General features: G+C 38.7%; 1 protein-coding gene across 2 annotated transcripts in view; it reads left to right on the top strand.

The window, feature by feature from the left end:
* The window catches only part of mybpc3 (myosin binding protein C3), a 44,400-nt gene extending 26,855 nt beyond the window's left edge, over window positions 1-17,545 (top strand). For both annotated transcript variants that reach the window (XM_088076931.1, XM_088076932.1), the window contains 12 exons: window positions 1,220-1,379; window positions 2,943-3,047; window positions 3,160-3,348; window positions 9,531-9,665; window positions 10,882-11,049; window positions 11,678-11,766; window positions 12,247-12,442; window positions 12,548-12,687; window positions 14,703-14,862; window positions 14,960-15,096; window positions 15,845-16,031; window positions 17,116-17,545. In XM_088076931.1, coding sequence (XP_087933057.1) covers window positions 1,220-1,379; window positions 2,943-3,047; window positions 3,160-3,348; window positions 9,531-9,665; window positions 10,882-11,049; window positions 11,678-11,766; window positions 12,247-12,442; window positions 12,548-12,687; window positions 14,703-14,862; window positions 14,960-15,096; window positions 15,845-16,031; window positions 17,116-17,144 — 1,695 coding nt within the window. In that variant the 3' untranslated portion in view covers window positions 17,145-17,545. The remainder of the gene's footprint in view (window positions 1-1,219; window positions 1,380-2,942; window positions 3,048-3,159; window positions 3,349-9,530; window positions 9,666-10,881; window positions 11,050-11,677; window positions 11,767-12,246; window positions 12,443-12,547; window positions 12,688-14,702; window positions 14,863-14,959; window positions 15,097-15,844; window positions 16,032-17,115) is intronic.
* The last annotated feature ends 6,421 nt before the right edge of the window (window positions 17,546-23,966 follow it).

Genomic DNA, 23,966 nt, shown 5'->3' with positions numbered 1-23,966 from the left:
TGAGAACAATATGGAATGGGCCCTACAAAGAAATAATAATATTTTTCTTTATCTTCCTCTTGGTTTGGTGTGTTTGTTATTGTCATCCTGCAACAACTTAACTTGCAAAACTTCAGCACAAGACCTCTCCTTCGATGAGACTCGCTTAGACACAAGAACAAAAGAATGGATTGAACGAAATATGAAGGGAAACATTTTATTTCCTTGTCAGCCTGAGCAAGCATCATATACAAGTACTTTTAGTGGATGTACATTAACTGTGCTCAATTGCCCAGAGTGGTTACACCGCAGCCTGCGGTGCTTTCCATTAATACTGGACCAATTCAACCAATTGTTGTTTCCGTTAGTCACTTAGACAGATAAACATGGGAAAATAGGTTCCAGGTTGAAAAATACCAAGTTTCAATTTAAAAGAGCAGTGAAAAAACTGCATGTGGTCAGTGTCCGTCCATGTCGAAAAAGGTAAGAGCATGTTCTGAATCTTCCTACAGACAGACACAGGTCAGAGGAAACTGGGCGGTAAGTTTGTTTTTGTGTGACTCTAAATAAAGGAGCATTGGATTACATGCTGAAATACATAATCACATACAGTAACATAGTAAATATTCTTAATTTTATTCTGTATGCTAAATTACATTTTGGGATGGTAAAATCAAACAGGCATGTGCGGTGTTGGCACAGTGTCTGTTGAGAAAAAGTCCACCATTTTTTGCTGTCATATCTGTTAAGAGACACTTATGTAGCAAGTAAGTGGATCTTAAGTCAAGATGTGTTTTGTCAGACTACTGCAGTCATTTTGTTTCTCCCAAGATTTGTCTTGAGCTCATTTTACTGACAAGCTACTTTCAACCAGGTCAATATATATAATGATAATATTTTTTAAACTACAAGAAATCAGTACATGGACACAACTTTCCTTTTGAGCAACTCGTGAAACTGTCATTTCAGACACTGGTCCTTCTTTTGCATGGTGACATTTGGAGTTGTGTGTTCAAATCAATGTGTGTTGTTGGCGTTGGAAAGCATGTTTTACCCATACTTTTCAAGAAACTGTGATAATACAAGTTTTTATCATCTCTCATGTCACACATGGCATGCTGTCAATATGCTACATGTACTGCAGCAACATCTTTACCTTCAGTGTGTAACAGAACTGTTGATCAGTTCAGAGTGGGACTCAGTCCAGTAACTCTGCTCTGGTTCTCACTGCGTACTGCAGGTCCTCACAGAGGCAGATGGAAGGGTCCATGTTGAAACCTCCAAAGGACACTGTATCTTCACCATCGAGGGGGCTGAGCGGCAAGACGAGGGAATCTACTCTGTCGTGGTTCGAAACCCTGCTGGGGAGGACACTGCAGATATCAATGTGAAAGTTGTTGGTAAGACGGAGGTCGCCATTAATTTTTATCATTATCATTAGGGATGATTCAGATTTTTTGCCCCCGATCTGAGTCATTTGATACTGAGTATCTGCTGATACCGAGTCCGGATCTGGTACTTGTATGTACCTGGATAGCACAGGTGCAAAATGCAAAACTTAAGTACTTTGACATTATTAAAATCATCCCAGTGTATGTGCTTAACAGTTTTATTGCTCTGCAGTGCAACACATGAAAAAAATGTATGCATTCACGTAGTTCCTACGGGGTTTTATTTTATTTTTCCAAAACAACAAAGTAAACAAACTTGAAATATTTTTGTATGGCTCTTATCACAATTCCACTTAGTGCAGCATTTGTTTTTTTAATAGTAAACAAACAAATGTGCCTTCAGAAACTGCTTTCAAATCCACTTTGTGTAGCATTGTAATAAAAGCACAGAACACTATAAAGGAGTAATATAATCACAATTTTAATTTAAATTAGTGTTGTAGCTCAACTTTGACACTAAAAATCAGTCACAGTTCTGCTTATCACAGCATTGTAGTAAAACTAGTAAAAATGAACAACCGAAATTTCAGCTCCACTTAAAGTGATGTAACAGCTTAAGATGAACATGAAAAAAAATCTGTCTTTACTGATTGGAGTAGCAGCGTATAATAAAATCTGAATATCTAATGCAAATCGTGCTATCGGTTTATGACACCTGTGTAACAACAAACATAAACAAAAGATCAGGCGGGATGCATGGTCAAAGTAACCGATCCTGATCAATTCAAAAATATGTTGATCGGACCTGATAGTAATCCATTCGATCAGGACAAAAATCGCACAAAATTCCTTTCTGGACATTTATTAAACCCCAATAAACTCATCTGTGTTTATCAAAATTTCATAATTAGAAGTTTTTTTTCATGGAGATCATCTCTTTATGCCTTTAAATGGATTATATCTAACTCTACATCTTTGCTTTATGAATATGCAAATCAGCCTGCCAGCCTTCAACTTTGCTCATCAAATACACAAACCTCCACGTATAAACAATAACAGATAACGTCAGCCCTCAGCTTGCTTATGTTGGTAATGTTTGATAAACCTTGTTGCCAGTCAAGAGCTCTGACAAGTGAAAGTGGAAGTTAACTTGCCAGATATGGCCCATAGCTTCACCTGCTTCTCCTCTAGTACCCGTCATTTCCTAAGTTTATGCTATTGATTCCTTAGGTTTGTACCCTGAAGGTAAGAAATCCTGTTCATTAGGCTTGAATTGTAGCTTCAAGGGGGATATACTCACTGCTTATTCTGCTCTTGATATATCTTGTAGCATATAAAAAAACCCATGTGGCCATCTTAACAAGCTTAAAAAATTGATTTTCACTTGATTAACACTGCCAAATAAATCGTGCAAATATAAAGTGGTAATCAAATTATCAAAATCACCCCATGATGTCTTAAAGCTACAAATACTACAATCCTAAGAACTCTAAATCTGTCAGGCCAATCAGTTCATCACCTGAACGTGTAAGTATACATTTTTTCCTGAACAGGACATATGTTTTCCCCCAGATGTTCCAGATCCTCCTCAGGCTCCCAGAATCCTCAGCGTGGGAGAGGACTCTTGTGTGGTCGAGTGGGATCCTCCCCTGTTTGATGGTGGACAGCCAATTATTGGTACAAAAAAAGCCCAACATATTTAAGTTCTTTTTGTTTTTAATCAGTTGGAAATTTGTCTCTTCCTTTGTTGTTCTGAAAAGCTGATCAATAACAACATTTTTTCTCTTAGGCTATGTGCTGGAGAGAAAAAAGAAGAAGAGCTACAGGTGGATGAGACTGAACTTTGATCCGTATCCTCAAACTACTTATGAAGCCAGGCGGATGATTGAAGGAATGGAGTACGAGATGCGAGTCTATGCTGTCAATGGCATCGGCATGTCTCGTCACAGTCAAGCCTCACAGCCTTTTGTGCCAATCGGTGAGTCTTTGCCAACAAATTTCTATCAGCTCCTCAACGAAAAGAGGTGTTTATTGTTGAAATAGTTCCACAATAGAGATCATGTATCTATCAGTAGATTAAATAAAAACAATGATTTTTTTTATGCTCACCACACAACAGTATGGTTTTATTTCATTTGATTTATTTTATTTATGAAGACAACACCCATTAATCAACACTGTAAATGTGCCATTGTTAGCCAACTGGCTAATTTTCAATGGTTCTTTGGCAAGATGTTTTGAAACCTATAAAATGATAAAATCCACATAAAAACGACAGCAGGACACCATAGCAATGACACACACGAATTCTTAAGACAGGACACAGGCCATGCGAAGCAACCAGAAACAGCAGAACATAAGTACAAAAACAATAACACAAAAACAATAACATAACAAACACAACAACCCACAGATAAGCGTCATACATGCAGACATGCAAAGCAGCAAGAAACAGCAATAGACATTAAACAGAGATAATATACAACAGTCAACATGTAGATCTTAATGAAATGTTAAAAGATGCAGGTATGGGTTAATAATATGTTCATATGCACTAACGCACAGGCCATGCAACACAAAGTTTGCCAGGTTGTTAATAAAATAGATATTTCATACATACCCATGCAAAGCTGGCCGCCTGGCAACAGGCAGAAGACATAAGGCAAGTTAGCAGCTGGTTAGCCAGAAATAACAATTGTAGTCTTTTAGTTAACAATGTACAGTGTCAATTAGAAATATTCACATATCTGATTTCCCAAAATCCAGGTCTTGAGTCTTTTAGTGAAGGTGGGATTGTTACTACAGTTTCTTATATCAGATGGCAGAGCGCTCCATATGTGAGGCTCTTACAGAGAAGCATGATTGGATGAATAATGGTATGTGATGGTAGACAGTGTGAAGCTGACATGTCTGTCTTTTTATGACACTGGCGTTGTGTCACGCCTGGTCTTCTCGGGTTTCACTCTGGTCATGCGGCATGGTTGATTTGTAGTCATGACAGCAGCGGGTCATGTTTGCTGTGTGTTTGTTGTAATCCAAGAAGTCTGTGGATTGTCTGTGTAACAAAATATAGGCTGCACATGTACGTGATCCGCATGTCATCTCTGAGTAATGTCAGTCATGAGGTTGTGTTTGTCTGTTGCATCATCACCACATGGACCAGATGATGAGGAATTAACACACCAAAGTCACACAATGATAATTTACTTGTTAAAGAAGGTTTGCTGCGGTTCATGTAGGGCACCGTCGTGTGATTGGACCCTCAGCTCCTCCAGTTAGCATGTTGAACTGAACATCTGTTAGTCTATACCATAGATTGTGAAGGAGCAACCATGACATGAACAGCTGGTTACCCATGACTTCCATTGTGAAGCCTTGAGTTTGACATTTTGGTTGTCGCCATCTTGTTTTTTTTGTTTTGTTTTTTTTTGAGCCAGAAGTGACCCTGTATGTGTGAGAGGGTGGAGCTGTGGAAGAGCAGGGTTGGATCTGATTCATAAAGTGCAGTGACGCCTTGCAAAGAACCTGTCGCTCAATGTGGCCCAGAGATTTAGCTATGTTACGCTGGTAGCAGCTAATGTAGCCTGAGCAGCGAGCCTCAAGCTGAGATGAGGAGCGGGCTGCAGGCATCTGATAACCCCACTTGTTTCCAGGGTTGTTGACTGCTCCACTGCCATCAGTGTTTGAGTGTGCGCGGGCTAATGAAGGAACTCTGAGCACTATAAATGCAACCCAGAGAACAGCTCCTCTCTGCAGTAGCATTTGCAGCACTGAATCCATGTAAAGTCTGAACAGCCCTGAACCAATACAGCATTGCTCATATCATATGACAAAATGCAAATTACATTTCTGAAAGGTGATAAATTCCTATAAATTAAAAGCACACCCACACAGACATGATGAACCAGATTAATTGGAATTTTGAAAGTTAAATCTTAACAAAAAATTTAGATTTGATAGTGCATAATTTTGTTATGAATAGTTAATGTCATAGAGAAACTCTAGGTCCTTTTTTAAATTAAAAGTGTATTTTTTTGTCAACTATTGATCACACACTCAGGCTCTGCACTGTAAAATCTGAAAACCACCGATAGTCTTAAAAATGTATTTTTTTATAATCGTATTATTAAAAATGTATACTATTAATCTAAACATGCCTACAATTCAACAATATGTAATTTTTCAATTTAAATTTTGGTTTTATTTTCTTTAAAAAAAATGAAAAATTAAAATAAATCAATCTGAGTTATAGCAGCTTCAGTAAACCAAGTGTTCTGTGCTATATATCTGTATTCTGCTGGTTGCAAATTGGTCAGTCATATTTTATGTTCATAAACATGTTAAGAAAACAAAACTTGCAGATCTCCTAACTTCATCATTGACAAAGTCCTCTTTGTGATGATCAAGTTAAGTCAGACTAACTTTGTTTATTGAAGTTGCTAACACTAGATTAGACACTTAGATTAAACACTTAGATATTAAGTAAACATAAATAAAGATTTAAATTTATTTTGACTCTCCTTTTCCCGAGAGATGTGGCAGTGTCTGGGACTTCTCTGAGGAGTTGAATTTAATGTTTGCAATGCTCTTATGTATATTCCTCATGGAAATCTTGGATGTACCTCAAAAAAAGTGTGGCATCTCTAAATACACAACAACAGCTGGATATTCGTTCATAACTGGACTGCCATTTTGTCATTTCTGGCATATGAATTGTTGAACAAATCAGAGATGTGTGTGGCGATCCTGAGTTCTGGGATCTGGCGGTCTAATGAGACGTACTATCCTGACAGTATCATCTAAGGCAGGGGCTCAGCCTCGGATTGAGTCTTAGTCCATCATGATTCTTTAAACCACCATCTCGGTCTCCACCTGTTGATTTAAGAGGGAACATCATTGTATCCAGATGGCCACTTGTTTCTAAGACAGCCGATTAGGAAAACTATCCATGGCATCCCTCTCTATAAATAATAGCCTGGAAAAGCTCGTCTCTGCTTGGACCAGTTGCTTAACGCAGAGGGGTTAACGCTACTGTGGAGGCTGCTGCAGAGGAAGCATTGTTGTCACGACAGCAAAGAGAACGAGTGACTTTGTGATTGTTTGTGAGAAAGAATGAGAGCGTAGGTTAGAGGCAGACACGTAAAAACCACCAGCTTCAGTCAGCAGCAGGACTGCGACACTCTGAGGAAGGATGACAAAGCCTAAACTTCCAAAGACAGCGGAGAAGAAGCCAGTGGAAGAAGAGAAACCAGTGGAAGAAAAGAAACCTGCTCCGGTGGAGGCACCGGCAGAGGTGGAAGTCCACAAGCCTGAGCCAGAGACGCCTCCACCTCCTGTGGTAGAACAGGAACCAGAAGCCGACAGTGAACCCCCAGCAGCAGCCCCTGCAGAGGCAGCTCCCAGCGGGGAGGAGGGAGCTCCAGCTGAGAATGAGACACCACCAGCAGAGGGTGACCCCCCAACAGAGAGTGGTCCCCCTGCAGAGGAGACCCCTGCGGAGCCCGTTCCTGAACCAGAGCCAGAGCCGGAGCCTGTTGGTAGTATTCGTTTTGAGTTGTTGGATCATCAGCTTTTAGAAATAGAAATGAATTTGTTTGTATGTGTGTGACAGTAATAGGAAAACTGGCAGCATATTCCAGCTCCTCGTTTGTCAGTGATGTACATGTTTGAAAGTGTTAAGCTTGGTTTGGAAATGATGCTGCTGGTGTGCAAGTGTTCACTATTCATTTTTTAAAACACATCTGAATGAGATTTTTGCTCTGCATCATTTGTCCAGACCACCCTGAGCTACTTGTGAATCAATCCCTGCTGCTGTGACTTTCCCCACACGAGGAAACCCTTGACCTCTGACAGCCGTTACTATCATTTGCTTGCACTGAATACTTAACTTGTGTCCTGTGACATGGAGTCCTGGCCTCATAGTGACAACACCTAAAATTTATTACCTTTCAGTCAGTCCTCATGCTGTCAACAAGTTGTTGCAACAATGCAGAAACATAAATATTACCTTTGAACCATGAGACAATCTTCTTGTTACCTTTTAGAGGATTCTTCTCTTGAACAATGCACAACTATTTGTATATGTTTGTTACTTACTTCAAATAATCATACTTCTAGTAATAATAGCTGATTTTGGTATATTTTGGATCTCTTGGCAGCATTTATTTAAATGATTTGTGTTGCAGTGTCACATTGCTGAGTGTAGATCATGTTAAACTTGTACATATGCTTGTTTTTTATTGAAAAACAATTACCCAAACTTAACTTGTTTAAAGCCAAGCTGCACTGATTGCTCAACCATAAAACCATAAATGCATGAATCTAGTTGCAGGTGGAGGTTACAGTTCCAGTTGCTAAAGGAGCCATTTAATCGACTGTGTTTGATTTGATGAAACAGTGGGGACATTTCAATGTGTCATCAGGGATTATTCCTTCTTATTTAAAACAAAAAAAATATTACTCCTCAGTCTCGCACAATATAAATAAACAGGCCTTCAGTAATTAATGACTGTTATTTATCTCTATGAGCAGTCAATGGTCCTATTCAAACAGAGGTTCTGCAATACTGCTGTAAGAAAGATCTGCTGTTATGATGGCTTCGGTTTTTACACTGAACCAGACAAAAAAGGTGTGAGTTGTACAGAACAGACCAGTCGCAAAAAGAAAATGTTCGAACTTTTGTGCATTTCATACACATCATATCAATATTTCTAAAGTGACTGAGTTTTAATTACATGTATATAAGTTGACTCTCATGAAACCAAAGTGAGATTGCTGCCAAGCAGCAGACCGCTGTTCAAACGTAAACAAACAACACCAGTTGTTTTTCAGTGGGACATCAGCAGCATTTCTGAACATAATGGTAGCACCCAGCTAATCTAAGCTAAAACATGATCTTTTCCTAACCATAATTTAGTGGTTTGGGTGCCTAGATGTAACCACGTGTTAACCACAACTTTGTTAAAAAATAGGGACACATGCAGTTTCAACATATCTGCTATATAATAAGGTGCAAGCAAAATGTATTTGTTGTTTTGCTCAAAAGAACACTAGCACTGACGTCTAGTGTGATTTTACAAAGATACTGAATCGACTCAGTTATGACCACCACTGCCAGCTTAATGGTGGAGCAACAGTGCCTCACCGCTCTGTGTTTGTACATGTTATAAAGAATTGTGAGGTGGATGTGCAACATTCCTACCTTGTACATGTTGTATAAAAGGGGCTAAAAACATTTTCCTCCCCCCTCCATTTTTCATCCTGACTACCACAGTTTTACAATATACAATAGATGGAGCTAAGCTGGTAAATGAGAGTAGAGGTCCTGAATCTTAGTGTTAAATACTGATAATAATATCGCTTTTAAAACAAGGCCTTTTAGTCTCCGCAGCTGAAATGTATTTTGACACTTGTTGTTTGCTTTTGGCACTTCTGTGGTAAAAGCAATGTGTGGGAAGTAGCTGATGAACCCAAGTCTTTTATTGTGAACTTAGATCAGGATATGTCCTCCCTACTGGACAGAAAGTACAGCAGGCACTTAGACGTCAGCCCCGCTGTGAACTCCAGATCAGTCAGACATCTCATCTTTCCCGGGATGACGTACGCAGGCTTACAGGCTAATAGACTGTTTTTATAACTGATAACACAACCACAAATATCTGATACTGAAACTGACATTGTCTTTGTTGTTCGCAGTGTGTTGCTTAATTAAATATGTACTTGTTAACATTGCTCTTAGTTAATTAAATGTCAACTGTATCTGATTTCTCACACAACAAAGCACCACAGGCCCTGAATTGTTAACATTTTTGATGTTAAACAGTATTTACATCAATAATGTCCTTAACACAAAAAAATCAAACATGATAAACAACTACAGTACTTCTCAACTGTACTTGTAAATACTGAACATTTAAAATTGTGTGGAGAGTAAAAAAGAAAGTAAAAATGAAATTAAAATTAAGGATCAGCTAAAAATGTACATGTTTCTTGCTGTGTATCCCACCTTAAAGAACCTGTTCCTTTTTTTTAGTTACTTTACATTACTTGTTAATTCCTGATCACGTTCATCCACTTATTCAGTAATTCAATGTGAATTTAATTCAGTAATGCTTTAACTGACTAACAGAGACATTTATCTGCCCTCTGCCTCACTCTCAGCCCCTACAAGTGAGCCCATTGCACTGACCGTCGACGACATCAGTGACACTTCCATCTCGTTGAAGTGGCGGCCGCCTGAGAGGATCGGCTCCGCTGCACTCGAGGGTTATGGGGTTGAGTACTGCAAGGAGGGCAGTAAGTGCTGGAGTCACTCGCCTGCATGCTTTTGATAACGAAGGTTTTTTTTATAGCATGTGTCATTAAAGTTTATATACAATGAGTTGATCACAGGTTAGAGAAGCAACCAATCTCTTTAAATGTCCAAACAGCCACACAGAACAGTCAGATTACCAAAGACTATTTTCAGTTAGGAGAAGGATGAGAAAATCTTTTGCAGGGGGCACCCTGTAGCTTGAATAATTAAGGTGCACACCATATTATTACAACATGACATGCTTCGTATGTCATACCCGTTTCCTGTCTGCTTCTATAATAACAGTTATCAGATAAAGACCAAAATGAAAGAAGAAAAATTTTCAAGAAAAAAGATACAGTATACTGATCAAGATACAGTTTATGCCCAAAATATGTTTAGCACACCTAAAACAAAACAAAATCACACTATGATTAATTTTTTAAAATGGATTTTAATTTTTAATTTGTAGATGTACAAAATGTAAGCAACAAGCATGTAATCAAAAGCTGCAGCACATCAATATGATTTACTAGATCCTAAAGCTCAAAAACTGTCAGCCAAAAACAGTCAGCAATGTAAGCGTTTGCATGCTTCTTTCAACATTAAATGTCAGCTAAAGGAATGCTTCGCCCACAAAATGATAATTTGTGTATCGGTTACTCACCTTGTGTTACATTAAATACATGAAGAAAATATTTCTATTGCACATCTTCATGCTGAACAAAGAATCAAAAAACTGAGAAAATGACTGCTGAAATGAAGTCAAGTTAACAACAGCAAAACAATAGAAAACATCTATGAACAAACTCTTACACAACTTGTGCAGCATAATCCAAGCCTTATGTATCCAGCTGTATGCTCTGTGCCTCCCAAATAGACTTTTCCATGTGAAACTGAAGTAAAAGTGAAACTAATGCATGCTTTCTTCAAAGCCAGATTCCTCTGACAAAAACAGTTATTTTACCTCACTGAACATGGGAGCTACTGGTCCACCACTGCCTCGATCACAAATTCATTTAAACTCCACAATTCATTTAAACTCCACAAATTTAATAACCCACAAGGTGAGTGATTGATACACAAATGATCATTTTGTGGGTGAAATGTTCCTTTAAGATGAATGCATGACCCCCCCCCTTTCTAGAATTATAATAAAATCTGTTTTTTTTATGCAGTCAAAAAGTGTTTCTCTCTTACTGTGTTTCCTGGTCACAGCGGATGAATGGATACCCGCCATTCAGGGTCTGACTGACCGGACATCAGTGACCGTGAAAAACCTCACCACCGGAGACAAGCTGCAGTTCCGTGTGCGGGCCTACAACATGGCAGGTCCCAGTGCTGCCACCTGTCTGGGTCAACCTGTCACCATCAGAGAGATAATGCGTGAGTATTTATGAATTTGATGACTTTTGGAGACTCTCTCCTCCTTTAGTTTAAACCAAAACATCTCATATAGCCAATTATTTATTCTTAATTCAGTCAGGACCACTTAGTCAAGAAAAACACTTCTTAGCAGCTTTTAAATTTAGCTTATTGCGGTTATTAGTATTTATGCAGTATGGCTCTGTTCTTGGGACCCCCTGCCCTTCCACTTGCATACGTGGATAGCACTAATCAGGAACAGCACACATTCCTGCCCTTCCTGTGCATACAAGGAAGGCCTGAGGCAGGGAGAGCTGCAGAAAAAAAAAGAACAAAACCCCCAATCAGAACGGCACAAAGGAGGAGGCGGAGAGGACGAGGGTGCAAAAACGGCATGCAGGGGGAACAGGAAAGAGCAGGCAGGCTAGAGCAGCTTAAATAAGGCGGTGCGAGTGAGTTAGTGAATCAGATGCTTAGCGGTGAATCAGCTGGCCATCAGCTGATGAGGCTTGCATGATATCAGCTGATATCAACAGTAGCGATTGACACAGTGGCCTTCCTGAACTAACACTATGCTCCATTTAATAGTCATCCTTGAGTCTTAAGCTTCTTTTATATTTCATTCTTTTTTCTTTTTTTTTCTTCACAGAACGCCCTAAAATTTGGCTCCCCAGATATCTCCGCCAGACTCTCGTCAAGAAAGTTGGAGAAACTGTCAACATTGTGATTCCATTCAATGTAATTTTAAATTGCTTGACAAACTGGCTGAAATGTTTCAGCATTCATACGTACGTCGTCATATCTGTATCTATACGAAAAATCAAAAGGCGCCTTTAATGTTGTAGGTCCGTAGCAGTTGGGTAAAAAATGTAAAGTTTGGTCCAAAAGTGGCACAAGGGAAAAGGCCATGTCTTCCTGAGTGTGCTAACATCATGTATACCTTTACATTAACATGAAACCGTCTATGATTAAATGAATTGTTGGGCTTGGGGAAATCTTGACCTGTTGGTGGTACTATGTGGAAGATCAGCCGTCATGTTTTTTATAACATTCCATGATAATCTTTCTAAAAGTTGAGATTTTTTAGTAACGACTAAAGTGGCGTAGTGACAGTTTCCTTGTTTCCTTGAAAAATAATTTGATTGAAAATACTTTAATTTGTGACCTGACACAATGCATCTCGAACTGAATACTTACTGTGTCCTTTCGGTCATGCAGGGTAAGCCGAGGCCAAAGGTGACATGGAGCAAAGACGGGGAGCCTCTCAGCCCCCAGTTTGCTAGTGTTAGGAACAGCGACGTGGATACCATCCTCTTCATCCGCAGGACGGAGAGAACACACTCTGGACAGTATGATCTGCAGGTGCAGATTGAGAACGTGGAAGACAAAGCACATATCACACTGCAGATTGTTGGTAAGCAGGACTGAACACACGGAGAGCTGGCTACGAGTATTAACAGGAATAAATAACAGCCACTATAGTGGACGGTTACTCACGATTCATATTTCTACTCTGCAGATCTCCCAGGGCCCCCTCAGGCTCTGAAAATCACTGATGTCTGGGGCTTCAATGTGGCCCTCGAGTGGAAGCCACCGAAGGACAACGGCAACACCGAAATAACTGGTTACACCATTCAGAAAGCTGACAAGAAGACCATGGTGAGATGTTTTTAAATTGTATTTACTTTTATTTAAAAAAACAACTCTTTTACAAGAGGATCGTGACCAAGGTAGCAGCAACATGATGTACAAAAATCCAGAGTAAAACAGAGTAATGGCTTTGTAACAGCCACTAAAAAACAGCCGCATGCCTCCTTTACCGGTTTCTTTATGATGCCCTCAAATTCAATTCCTCATTTTAGATCACACCTTAGTAGCAACAAAAAACTTACATCTGTTTTTATAATACATTCAAATGAAGCTGAAAACAAGCTTTTGATGTTGACAGTATCCAAATTAAATCACTTTACAGCATTTAGTCATAAAAGACCCTCTAAGAATTTATGTTTATATAACATTAGAGGCCTTTAGTAGATAGTAGATAACTTTAGACCTGAACTTGAAAACTTTACTGAACTCAATCTAGATTTAAAGAAAGAAAAAAAATGGAACAAGACCAAATCTAAATTCAAAAGAATTTCAGCTGATTTGAAAAAGCCATATTTCGCAAAACTGCAATGGAAACACATTTCTTACTTTTAAAGGTCACACAATGCTTTGGCTGTGTACTTGTCAGTAGTAACTTGCTCCCTCGGGCATGATTCAGCAGGCGCTACAGAAGGGGGTTATTGCATAAAATAACTCTTGAGTTGAGTGGATCATCTGGAAGCTTTGAATCCACAATTCATCCGTCCATCCATTTTCTTCCGCTTATCCGGAGTAAGGTCGCGGGGGCAGCAGCTTAAGCAGGGAAGCCCAGACTTCCTTCTCCCTGGCCACTTCATCCAGCTCTTCCAGGGGGATCCCGAGGTGTTCCCTGGCCAGCTGAGAGACATAGTCTCCACAGCGTGTCCTGGGTCTTCCCCGGGGCCTCCTACCAGTGGGACGTGCCCTGAACACCTCACCAGGGAGGCGTCCGGGAGGCATCCTAATTAGATGCCCAAGCCACCTCATCTGGCTCTTCTCAACATGGAGGAGCAGCGGCTTTACTCCGAGCTCCTCCTGGATGACCGAGCTTCTCACCCTATCTCTAAGGGAGAGCCCAGCCACCCTACAGAGGAAGCTCACCCACGATCTTGTTCTTTCGTTCACTACCCAAAGCTCATGACTATAGGTGAGGGTAGGAATGAAGATCAACCAGTAAACTGAGAGCTTTGACTTTCTGCTCAGCTCCCTCTTCACCACGACAGATCAGTGCAGAGTCCGCATTACTGCGGACGCTGCACCAATCCGCCAGTCGATCTCCTGCTCCATAGTTCCCTCACCTGTCCCAACATCGTTCTCAAGTCAGATCTCAGTTACTAGAAACAAAATATGACATCCAGAGATTTTATCAGAGGAAGGCAATGGTCTTTATGTCATTATATCTCATTGTTTCTCATTCACTTAAACTGGTCCATTGCAGGCTTTTAGTTTTACCCGACAACCACCAACCCAGCTGCTGTGAAGCCACTTTTGCAGACCTCAGTCCCTGCTAACATTAGTGAGTGTGTCTGTACATATGTGAATGCTTCTTGGACACAGGGATATTTTAGTCTCCCCTGTGATACAGAAAACTGAAATCAGCCAACGCTGAGCACACACTCTTCTCTGCGGCCCAGCAGTGATGCATTGTGGGCCTGTTGGCAAGACCTCCAACTGGCACTGTCCTCCACCTCAAGCGACCAGGGACAAAGTTGGACAGGAATGTCCTAATCTTATCCTCATAGCCTTGACCTGATCCACATTGTCTGTACAGTGACGCAGAGCTGTTGTTTTCCTGCTCTGCGCGGGTGATGGTTCATGTTTCACTGTGGTCATTATTAGATTTAATTCATTAGGGCCTGAGCACTGCAAGCGGTGCGAAATAAAAGCACTGACACACTGAAATAAATGTCTGAAAAGGGTTCAATAAATGTTTATATAAAGCACATACAATCATTTATTCCCATTTTTCTTTCATATGCCACCTACCAACATGTATATTTAGAATTGGACAAAATTAATCTGAACATGTTTTTGTGACTCATATAAAGGAGTGGTTCACAGTCTACGAGCAGTACAGGCGAACCAACTGCGTCGCGTCCGACCTCATCATGGGGAATGAGTATGTCTTCCGAGTCTTTTCCACCAATCTGGTGGGCCTCAGCATGGATCCCTGCAACACACCAGACAGCGCTTTCATCCAGAAAACAGGTGACTGCACTTATATAATTACCACACAGCAGTTTTGAGTATGATTTTGTGTCCTGAAGAAAACAGTACTCAACTGTATGTCTGTCTGTCTACTAAGGTATCGAGTACAAGCCACCTGTCTACAAGGAACACGACTTCTCACAGGCTCCCAAGTTCACACACCCGCTGGTGAACCGTTCTATCATTGCAGGATACAGCACGACCCTCAGCTGTGCTGTAAGAGGCATACCAAAGGTCAGCGACATGCAGGATGTTTATGATCACATTAATTACATCCAGGAAATCAATCTTGTAAAGATTTGGTTATAACTTTTATTGTAATGGAAACTATTAAAGGGTTTTTTTAATTTTATCTATGTTGGCTTTAAAGTTAAGCTTGAAAGTTCACTCTAGACATTCAAAATTCATTTTATTATAGTTTTTTTTTTTTTTCAATTTATTTTATTTGATAGGGATGATGGAATTCTCTCACACACACACACACATACACACATACACACACAATTCATGCAGACATTTGGGGATTAGTAGCCAGTAATAAACACCCTATCCTCAATGAAACAGAATCCACAAGATAAACCCGATGATGATGGTTGTTACTAATTGACTTCTGCTAAATCATGGCCAAATTTTGGAATCAGAAATCAGCACTACTTTGTTGATCCTCAGGGAAAATCAGGACATGTTACAGTTGCTCTTATACTGTATGCAGACTTTGAGAAATTATAGGAAAATTGAAGTAGTAATAATGAGTATGCAAGAAATGTGCATTAACAATATCAACATATAAATAATAAAAAATATGTTAATATGTTAATATGAGATAAAATATCAGGAGGTATGTACAAATATGTTCATGTTACAAGAGCGTTGTACAGTTGCCATATTACACAGTGTATTGCACAGTGGAGTAAATGTTGCAGAGCAGTGGTATTTCAGATTTTGAAAGTTTCGCTCGTAATATTTTGTCCTACCTCCACAGCCCAAAGTCACCTGGTACAAGAACAAGATGGACATCTCAAATGAAGCCAAGTACCGGATGATCAGTAAACAAGGTGTTCTGACGCTTGAGATCCGTAAACCCTGTACGTTTGACGGAGGAGTTTATATGTGCAAAGCAGTCAACGACAGCGGAGAAGACATAGTGGAGTGTAAACTGGAAGTTCGCCGTAAGTATCCTGCTGGGTGGGGCAGAGACCAAAACGTGTCCTCTTTTTCATGACCCATTTATGCACTGTAACCTTTCTCCATCCATTACCCTGTGTTTCCCGTGCTCTTAATAAAAAAAAACATTTTATATAATCAAAGTCCAGATAAAATGAATGTCAGGCTGTTATAAACAAAAATGTATTTAGCATATTGTAAAAATGTTCAGTGTAAAAAATAGTTCATTAGGTTCAATTGTAGCACATATTGTTTTCCTGTTGTGGAATCTCTAAAACAGATATAAAAATTATAAACAGTTTCTTTTTACAGGTTTCTCAATTTCCAAGAAGTTTCCTTAAAAATATAGGAAAAAATACCCCAAAAGAACTACAGAATTTAGAGTAAACCCAAATAAGTATTGTCCAAAATAAAAATCTTAACACTAGATACAACTCATTTGATGTGTAAGAGGCTTTCAACCGCATCTTGTTGCCTTTCTCGTGGAGTTACGTAGTTGGCACTAATTAGAGTACTTCTAGAGTATATCAACTGAACACTGTTTGGATCATCCCTGTTTATTAGTATCAAAATACAAAGTTCTTCACAAGATAACCTTTGGGAGATTATTGCGCCACCTTGGAATTATTTTTACCTGCGTTCTTAGCAGTTTAGAGATGTTGAGTTTCAAATGTTGAAGTAATGTTGCAGCCAAAGAGACGGATATTTCCCTCAGGAGTTGGGGTTGACCAAAAAAAAAAAAAGAGCTTAATGGGAGTAAAAATTGCTCCATGTAAACTGGTTCTCTAACAACATCACCATATCAGTGAAGAAGATGATAATATGTCAATATTGTGATCACATCTTGTTTCTGCTGCCCCCGATTGGACAAAAAAAAATCTGTTACGTAGGTTTAAGTCATACACTTAATGTTTTTGTTGTTTTTTTTTTTGCAAAATAAAAAATAATATAGGTACACTTAAAATGATAATAATAATAACAATGACAATAATGATATGTAGTTTTTGCTTTTGAAAATTGTGCTACCAAATTTACTTAATGCAAAGAACTTATCGAGATCTCTGTGTGTCTTATGTTTCTGGCTTGCAGCTCAAATTGCTAGAGAAGAAAAGAAGTAAAAATGGTTCAAGCTCCTGACTGAAGAGAAGATCAGTTTGTCTCCTGCATGTTGACTGTTAAGTGTCTCTTCACCTGTGTCACAAACTATGTTTAGCCCATATCCATTTGTGTTTGTGCACCATTTCTTCTGGAATCATCTTCCATTTCATCATCCTGACTTGTGTTAGCATCATGTGTACCACTGGATTACTGAATTCTGCACTCATTGCAAACAGTAGAGAAAACTGTGTAAGAGTGTCCAGTAAATATACACAATAGTCAAGGAAAGAAGCACTATTTATGAAATTAATTTAAGATGTTGTCTTTCATTTATTCCAGATGAACACAATTAATGGATTGTAGTGTTTGGATTTGTTTGTGTGCTTACAAAGGTCAATATAAATGCTTCAAAAACACCAAAGTAGGTGAATTCATTCAGTCACGTGATTATCAATCAGTGGCGGCATGCTATTTTGTAGTTTGTTATGGTGCACAAGTGGAAACCAGCTCCTGATAATGCCATCATGATAGCTGTGCTGGCCGTGGTATTTAGAAAATGCGGGGAGCATACCACTGTTGCCCAGAAGTCCAGAGGAATGGACGAAAGTTGTCGGGGGGCTTAGTTTTATTGTAACAAAGCCTCGCTAAAGCCAGAGGTGTGAAGCGTGTGGCTAATGTGAATGCCACAGAGAGATGTGTGTCAAGGGTTGAAATAGCTGGGATGTCCTTCTGCTATGGAGGACACGTGTGAGTGAAAAGGAACAGTGGCTGTGGTCGCCAAGCGGGAGCAGCTGTAGCGTCACTTGACAGTTATTCCTATTATGGCGTCAATGTAAATATTTCCCGTGCCCTCTCATATAGAGCTGCAAAGGATCCAGTGAGCCTTCGTACATGTCACTATTTTTGAGCCTTATAGCTCCAGAAACTTTTTCCAGGTGTTTTGACATGTGGATTCACCGAAATTCACAGATAATAAGAGAAAAGGCTGTGAGGTCTGTGACTGAATCACAGCCGTGATGATATACAGTACAACATCATGACCTCCGGTGTCATATTGCTTTTATACAACAGTTCTACAAGCCGCTTCTATTAGTTAACAGTAACAAGGGACAACAGAATATGATTTGTTTGTTTATTTATTGATTTTTTTGGCTCCGCCGACACAAATAGTTCCGCATCCGCTGGAAGTGACAGTTGTTGCCTAGCAACGCATAAACATTGTCCTACACTGGCTAATCTGTGTTAGTTCAGTCTGGATGTTCTGCACAGACCAGCAGGACATTTATCTCTGTGTTTACAGTGAAATCACAGTCCGTTAACAGACACTTTGCGTGATTCAGATGAGTTAGTTTGATCAGACAGCTCGTGGCTGCAGCGTGTGTCCGCTCACTGCCGTGATCTGCGTCGCCTCGAGCCCCGTGTCGCGCGCAGGTATGTGTCTGTGTGTGTCCGTGTCTCTCAGGCTGCGGTTAGTGTCAGACGACTGTGTCCCTGTTTCACTGCACATCCTTGTAACATCTGGTTTACTCCCAGTGAACGGCGGTTTACCAAAACCCGTCCGTCACAGCTGCTCCGCTCCTGGGGCTCCTCCTCATAACTTTAAGTAACTCAAATGCACGTCCAGTCAGCTCAAGCCACACTTCAGTTCCCCTCCTTTCTTGCTCGCCCCCCACTCCTCCCTCTCAATTCAATTTACTTTATTGGCATGAATGTTTCTCTCTCTCTTCCTCTCTCTCTGTCTCTTTTTCTCTCTAAATTTTCAATTCAATTCAATTTGTTTTATTGGCATGAAAAAAAAATAATAGTAGCTTATGTCGTCAGAAACAGCATGAAAAACTCATATGATAGTATGTCTTTCAAAATAGCATAAAAAAGTCTGGATATACTATGTCGTCCAAAATGTCATAAAGAAGTCATTGTTTAGTATGTAGTCCAAAATAGCTTAAAAATATCAGAGGATTGTTATTCTCCAAGGCAGCATAAAAAAGTCATAGTAGCTTATGTCGTCCAAAAAATAATAAAAACATCATATTATAGTATCTCATCCAAAAAAACACAAAAAAATCATAGCATTGTATGTTCTCCAAAACAGCATTAAAAAAGTAATAATGTAGTTTGTCTTTCAAAATGTCATTAAAAAGTAGTTTAGTATGTTGCTGAAAATGGCAAAAAAGAGTCAATGTATAGTATGTCGTCCAAAATACTGTGAAAAAGTCGTAGTATGTTGTCAAAAATAGCGGAAATAAGTCATACCGTAAAATGCCACAGAAAATAGTTTAAAAAAATAATTGAATAGTAGCCTATGTCATAACATAAAGCATAAAAAAGTCAAAGTTGAGTATCTCAACCAAAATGACATTAAAAAAAGTCATAGTATAGTATGTTGTCGAAAATATCATAAAAGGTTTATAGTACAGCATGTTCGTGTTATCATAAAAATTCATAGTATAGTATGTCATCCAAATTAGCAGAAAAAATAATAGTGTAATATGTTGCTCAAAAATCATTGAAAATGTCTTCGTATAGTATGTCCCTAAAAAATCATGAAAAATGTCATAATATAGTATGTGGCTCAAAAATCAAGAACAATGTCACAGTTTAGTATGTCACTCAAAAATAACCAAAAATCATGAAAAATGTCACACTATAGTATGTCGCTAAAAAATCATCCAAAATGTCATAGTATAGTTTGTTGCCCAAAAATCATGAAGTGATCAAAAATCACCCAAAATCATGTTGCATGTCATGTTTTGTATTGGTATTTGTCCTGACATGCTTCACCTGTGTGTGTGTATGTGTGCCTCTCTTTGTTTCAGGTGCAGATCACTAGTGATCAGTGCCTGATTGTGCTGACTGAGAGCAGCTGTGGGCACAGGCTATATCAGTGGCTGCATGGCCTGCTCATTTCTCTCTCTGACTCCCTGCAACCAAGATCCCTTTATGTTGTGTTTGATATCATCTTAATTTGATCTTTTTGTTATTAAGTGTTTTCTCTTTTCATCCAACATGGTGTGTGTCTCCTCCTATGTTACAGCATTTGAGCCAGTTGTAACATAATGGGGGCTCGTCCAGACCATTGTTGCCGTTGTGAGTACACATACATGGGGTGGCCCCTGGTGTGCTGGGGGGAGCAGACAAAGACTAGTGAGGTTTACTTAGATAGCTCTGCAGTTTTAGGTAGGAATGGTACCAGATGAGTTCTAGGTTAAGTTAGCTGGAACTGTCATTGTTTAACCTAGTGGTAAAATGAGGCCACACTAGCTGACTTGTCTTCACGCACCGCATTCTGTGGATTATGGGAGTAAGGATGATTTTCTTTTGTTGTGCACAGTGATATATGTTAGGATGTAGTTGTGTTGGTACCGACACAACATGAAAAACGTTATAGTATGTTATGTCACTCCAAAAACATGAAAAACGTCATACTATAGCATGTCTTAAAAGACAAAGAAAAAGCATGAAAAACCTTGTAGTAATGTTTGGCGCTCAATAATTATGAAAAATATAGTATGGTATGTTGCTTAAAAATCACCAAAACTCCTGAAAATTTATGAAAAACGTCATAGTATAGTATGTCACTCAAAATAAAAAATGACCAAAAATCAAGAAAGACATCACAGTATATGTCACTGAAAAATCACCAAAAATCATGAAAAACATCATAGTGTAGTATGGCGCTCGAAAATAATCAAAAACATAATAGAATTGTCTTGTCACTCAAAACTCATGACAAATGTGAAAGTATAGTATGTCGCTCAAAAGTCATCACAAATGTCATACTATAGCATGTTGCTCAAAACTCGCCAAAGCCAGTCTGTCCCAAAAACAGCTGAAAAATACATACAATAGAGTGCTGAGACACACACAAGAGGTAAGGCTATAGTATGACTAAAAATGCCGTAGAATAGAATGTTGCAAAAACAGCCCAAAACACCATTGTATAGAATGTTGAAAAAAATGACCGATAAGGCAATATGGTATGGCAAAAATGTGAAAATCAAAATATGACATTTCCCAAAAACAGCTGAAAACACCTCAAAACAGTATAAAATAGCATGCCAAGACACACCATAGCAAAGGATGTTGCAAAAATGTCCATAAACACCATGGTAATGCATGTTGGAAAAAATGACAAGGCTATAGTATGGCAAAACATGACATAATTTGCAATACCTATAATATAGCATGTTGTGAATATGGCCGAAAAAGCAAGGCTGTAGTATTGCAAAAAGGTCAAAATATGACAGTCCCCAAAAAATGCTGAAAAACACATAAAACTAAATAAAATACCATGCCAAGACACGCCCTTGCAAATGATGTTGCAAAAACGACCAAAAACACAGTAATATATAGTATAGTAATATTGCATGATGATAGTATAGTATAGTATGGCAAAATTATCAAAATATGTCATTTCCAAAAAAAATGCTGAAAAATACATTAAACCACATGAAATAGTATGCCATGACATGCCATAGCATAGAATGTTATAAAAATAGCCCAAACCACAATGATATAGCATGTTGAAAAAATGACCGAAAAGGCAAGGTTATAGTATGGAAAAAAAAGTCAAAACATGACATGTCACAAAAACAGTTGAAAACACCCCTAAGCCGTATAAGATAGCTTGCAGAGTTATGCAATAGTATAGAAAGTTGTAAAAAAAAAACAAAAAAAACACCAAAACACCAAGATATAACATGTTGTAAAAATGACCTAAGACGCAAGGCTATAGTATAGCAAAAAAGTCAAAATATGACATGTCCCAAAAACAGCTGACAACACCTCAAAACAGTTTAAAACAGTGTGCTGAGAAAGGCCATAGCATAGAGCATTGCAAAAAAGGACGTAAACAGCAAAATATAGCATGTTGAAAAAAATGACCAAAAAAGCAAGGCTATAGTATGGCAAAAACGTCAAAATATGATATTTCCCAAAAATGGCTGAAAACACCTCAAAACAGTTTAAAATAGCGTACTGAGACACGCCATAGCAAAGAATGTTGCAATAAATGCCCGAAACACCAAAATATACCATGTTGAAAAAATGACTGAAAAGGCAAGGCTATAGTATGGCAAAAACGTCAAAATATGACATGTCCCAGAAACAGCTGAAAACATCTCAAAACAGCATTAAATAGCGTGCTAAGAACCGCCATAGCAAAGAATGTTACAAAAAAGACCAGAAACACCAAGATATAGCATGTTGAAAAAATGAGCGAAAAGGCAAGGCTATAGTATGGCAAACACATCAAAATATGACATGTCCCAAAAATGGCTGAAAACACCTCAAAACAGTTTAAAAAAGCGTGCTGAGAAAGGCCATAGCATAGAGTATTGCAAAAAAGGACGTAAACAGAAAAAATAGCTTGTTGAAAAAATGACAGAAAAAGCAAGGCTATAGTATGGCAAAAACATTGAAATATGACAAGTCCCAAAAACAGCTGAAAACACCTCAAAACAGTTAAAATAGCATGCTGAGACACACTATAGCTCAGAAAGTGAAAAAAATGGCCCAAAACACCTAGGTTTAGCATGTTGAAAAAATGAGCGAAAAGGCAAGGCTATAGTATGGCAAAAACGTCAAAATATGACATGTCCCAGAAACAGCTGAAAACATCTCAAAACAGCATTAAATAGTGTGCTAAGAACCGCCATAGCAAAGAATGATACAAAAAAGACCAGAAACACCAAGATATAGCTTGTTGAAAAAATGAGCGAAAAGGCAAGGCTATAGTATGGCAAAAACATCAAAATATGACATGTCCCAAAAATGTCTGAAAACACATCAAAACAGTTTAAAATAGCATGCTGAGACACACCATAGCATAAAATATTGCAGTAAATCTCAAAACACCTAGATTTAGCATGTTGAAAAAATGAGCAAAAAGGCAAGGCTATAGTATGGCAAAAAAGTCAAAATATGACATGTCCCAAAAACAGCTGAAAACACCTCAAAACAGTATTAAATAGCATGCTGAGAAACGCCATAGCATAGAGCATTGCAAAAAGGGACGTAAACAGCAAAATATAGCATGTTGAAAAAAATGACCAAAAAAAGCAAGGCTATAGTATGGCAAAAACGTCAACATATGACATTTCCCAAAAATGGCTGAAAACACCTCAAAACAGTTAAAATAGCGTGCTGAGATACGCCATAGCATAAAATGTTGCAATAAACGCCCAAAACAACAAGATATAGCATGTTGAAAAAATGAGCGAAAAGGCAAGGCTATAGTATGGAAAAAAATGTCAAAATATGACATGTCCCAAAAACAGCTGAAAACACTTCAAAACAGTTAAAATAGCATGCTGAGACACGCAATAGCTCAGAAAGTGAAAAAAAAAAGGCCCAAAACACCTAGAATTAGGATGTTGAAAAAATGAGCGAAAAGGCAAGGCTATAGTATGGCAAAAACGTCAAAATATGACATTTCCCAAAAATGGCTGAAAACACCTCAAAACAGTATTAAATAGCAAGCTGACAAACGCCATAGCATAGAGCATTTCAAAAAAGGGCGTGAACAGCAAGATTTAGCATGTTGAAAAAATGAGCGAAAAAGCAAGGCTATAGTATGGCAAAAACATCAAAATATGACATGTCCCAAAAATGTCTGAAAACACCTCAAAACAGTTTAAAATAGCGTGCTGAGAAACGCCATAGCAAAGAATGTTACAAAAAAGACCAGAAACACCAAGATATAGCATACTGAAAAAATGAGCAAAAAGGCAAGGCTATAGTATGGCAAAAACGTCAACATATGACATTTCCCAAAAATGGCTGAAAACACCTCAAAACAGTATTAAATAGCAAGCTGACAAACGCCATAGCATAGAGCATTT

Source organism: Plectropomus leopardus, chromosome 1 (assembly GCF_026936395.1).
Source record: "Plectropomus leopardus strain MGB_pleo_1.0 chromosome 1, ASM2693639v1, whole genome shotgun sequence".
NCBI lineage: Eukaryota > Metazoa > Chordata > Actinopteri > Perciformes > Serranidae > Plectropomus > Plectropomus leopardus.
This window is presented reverse-complemented; position numbering and strand designations above follow the sequence as displayed.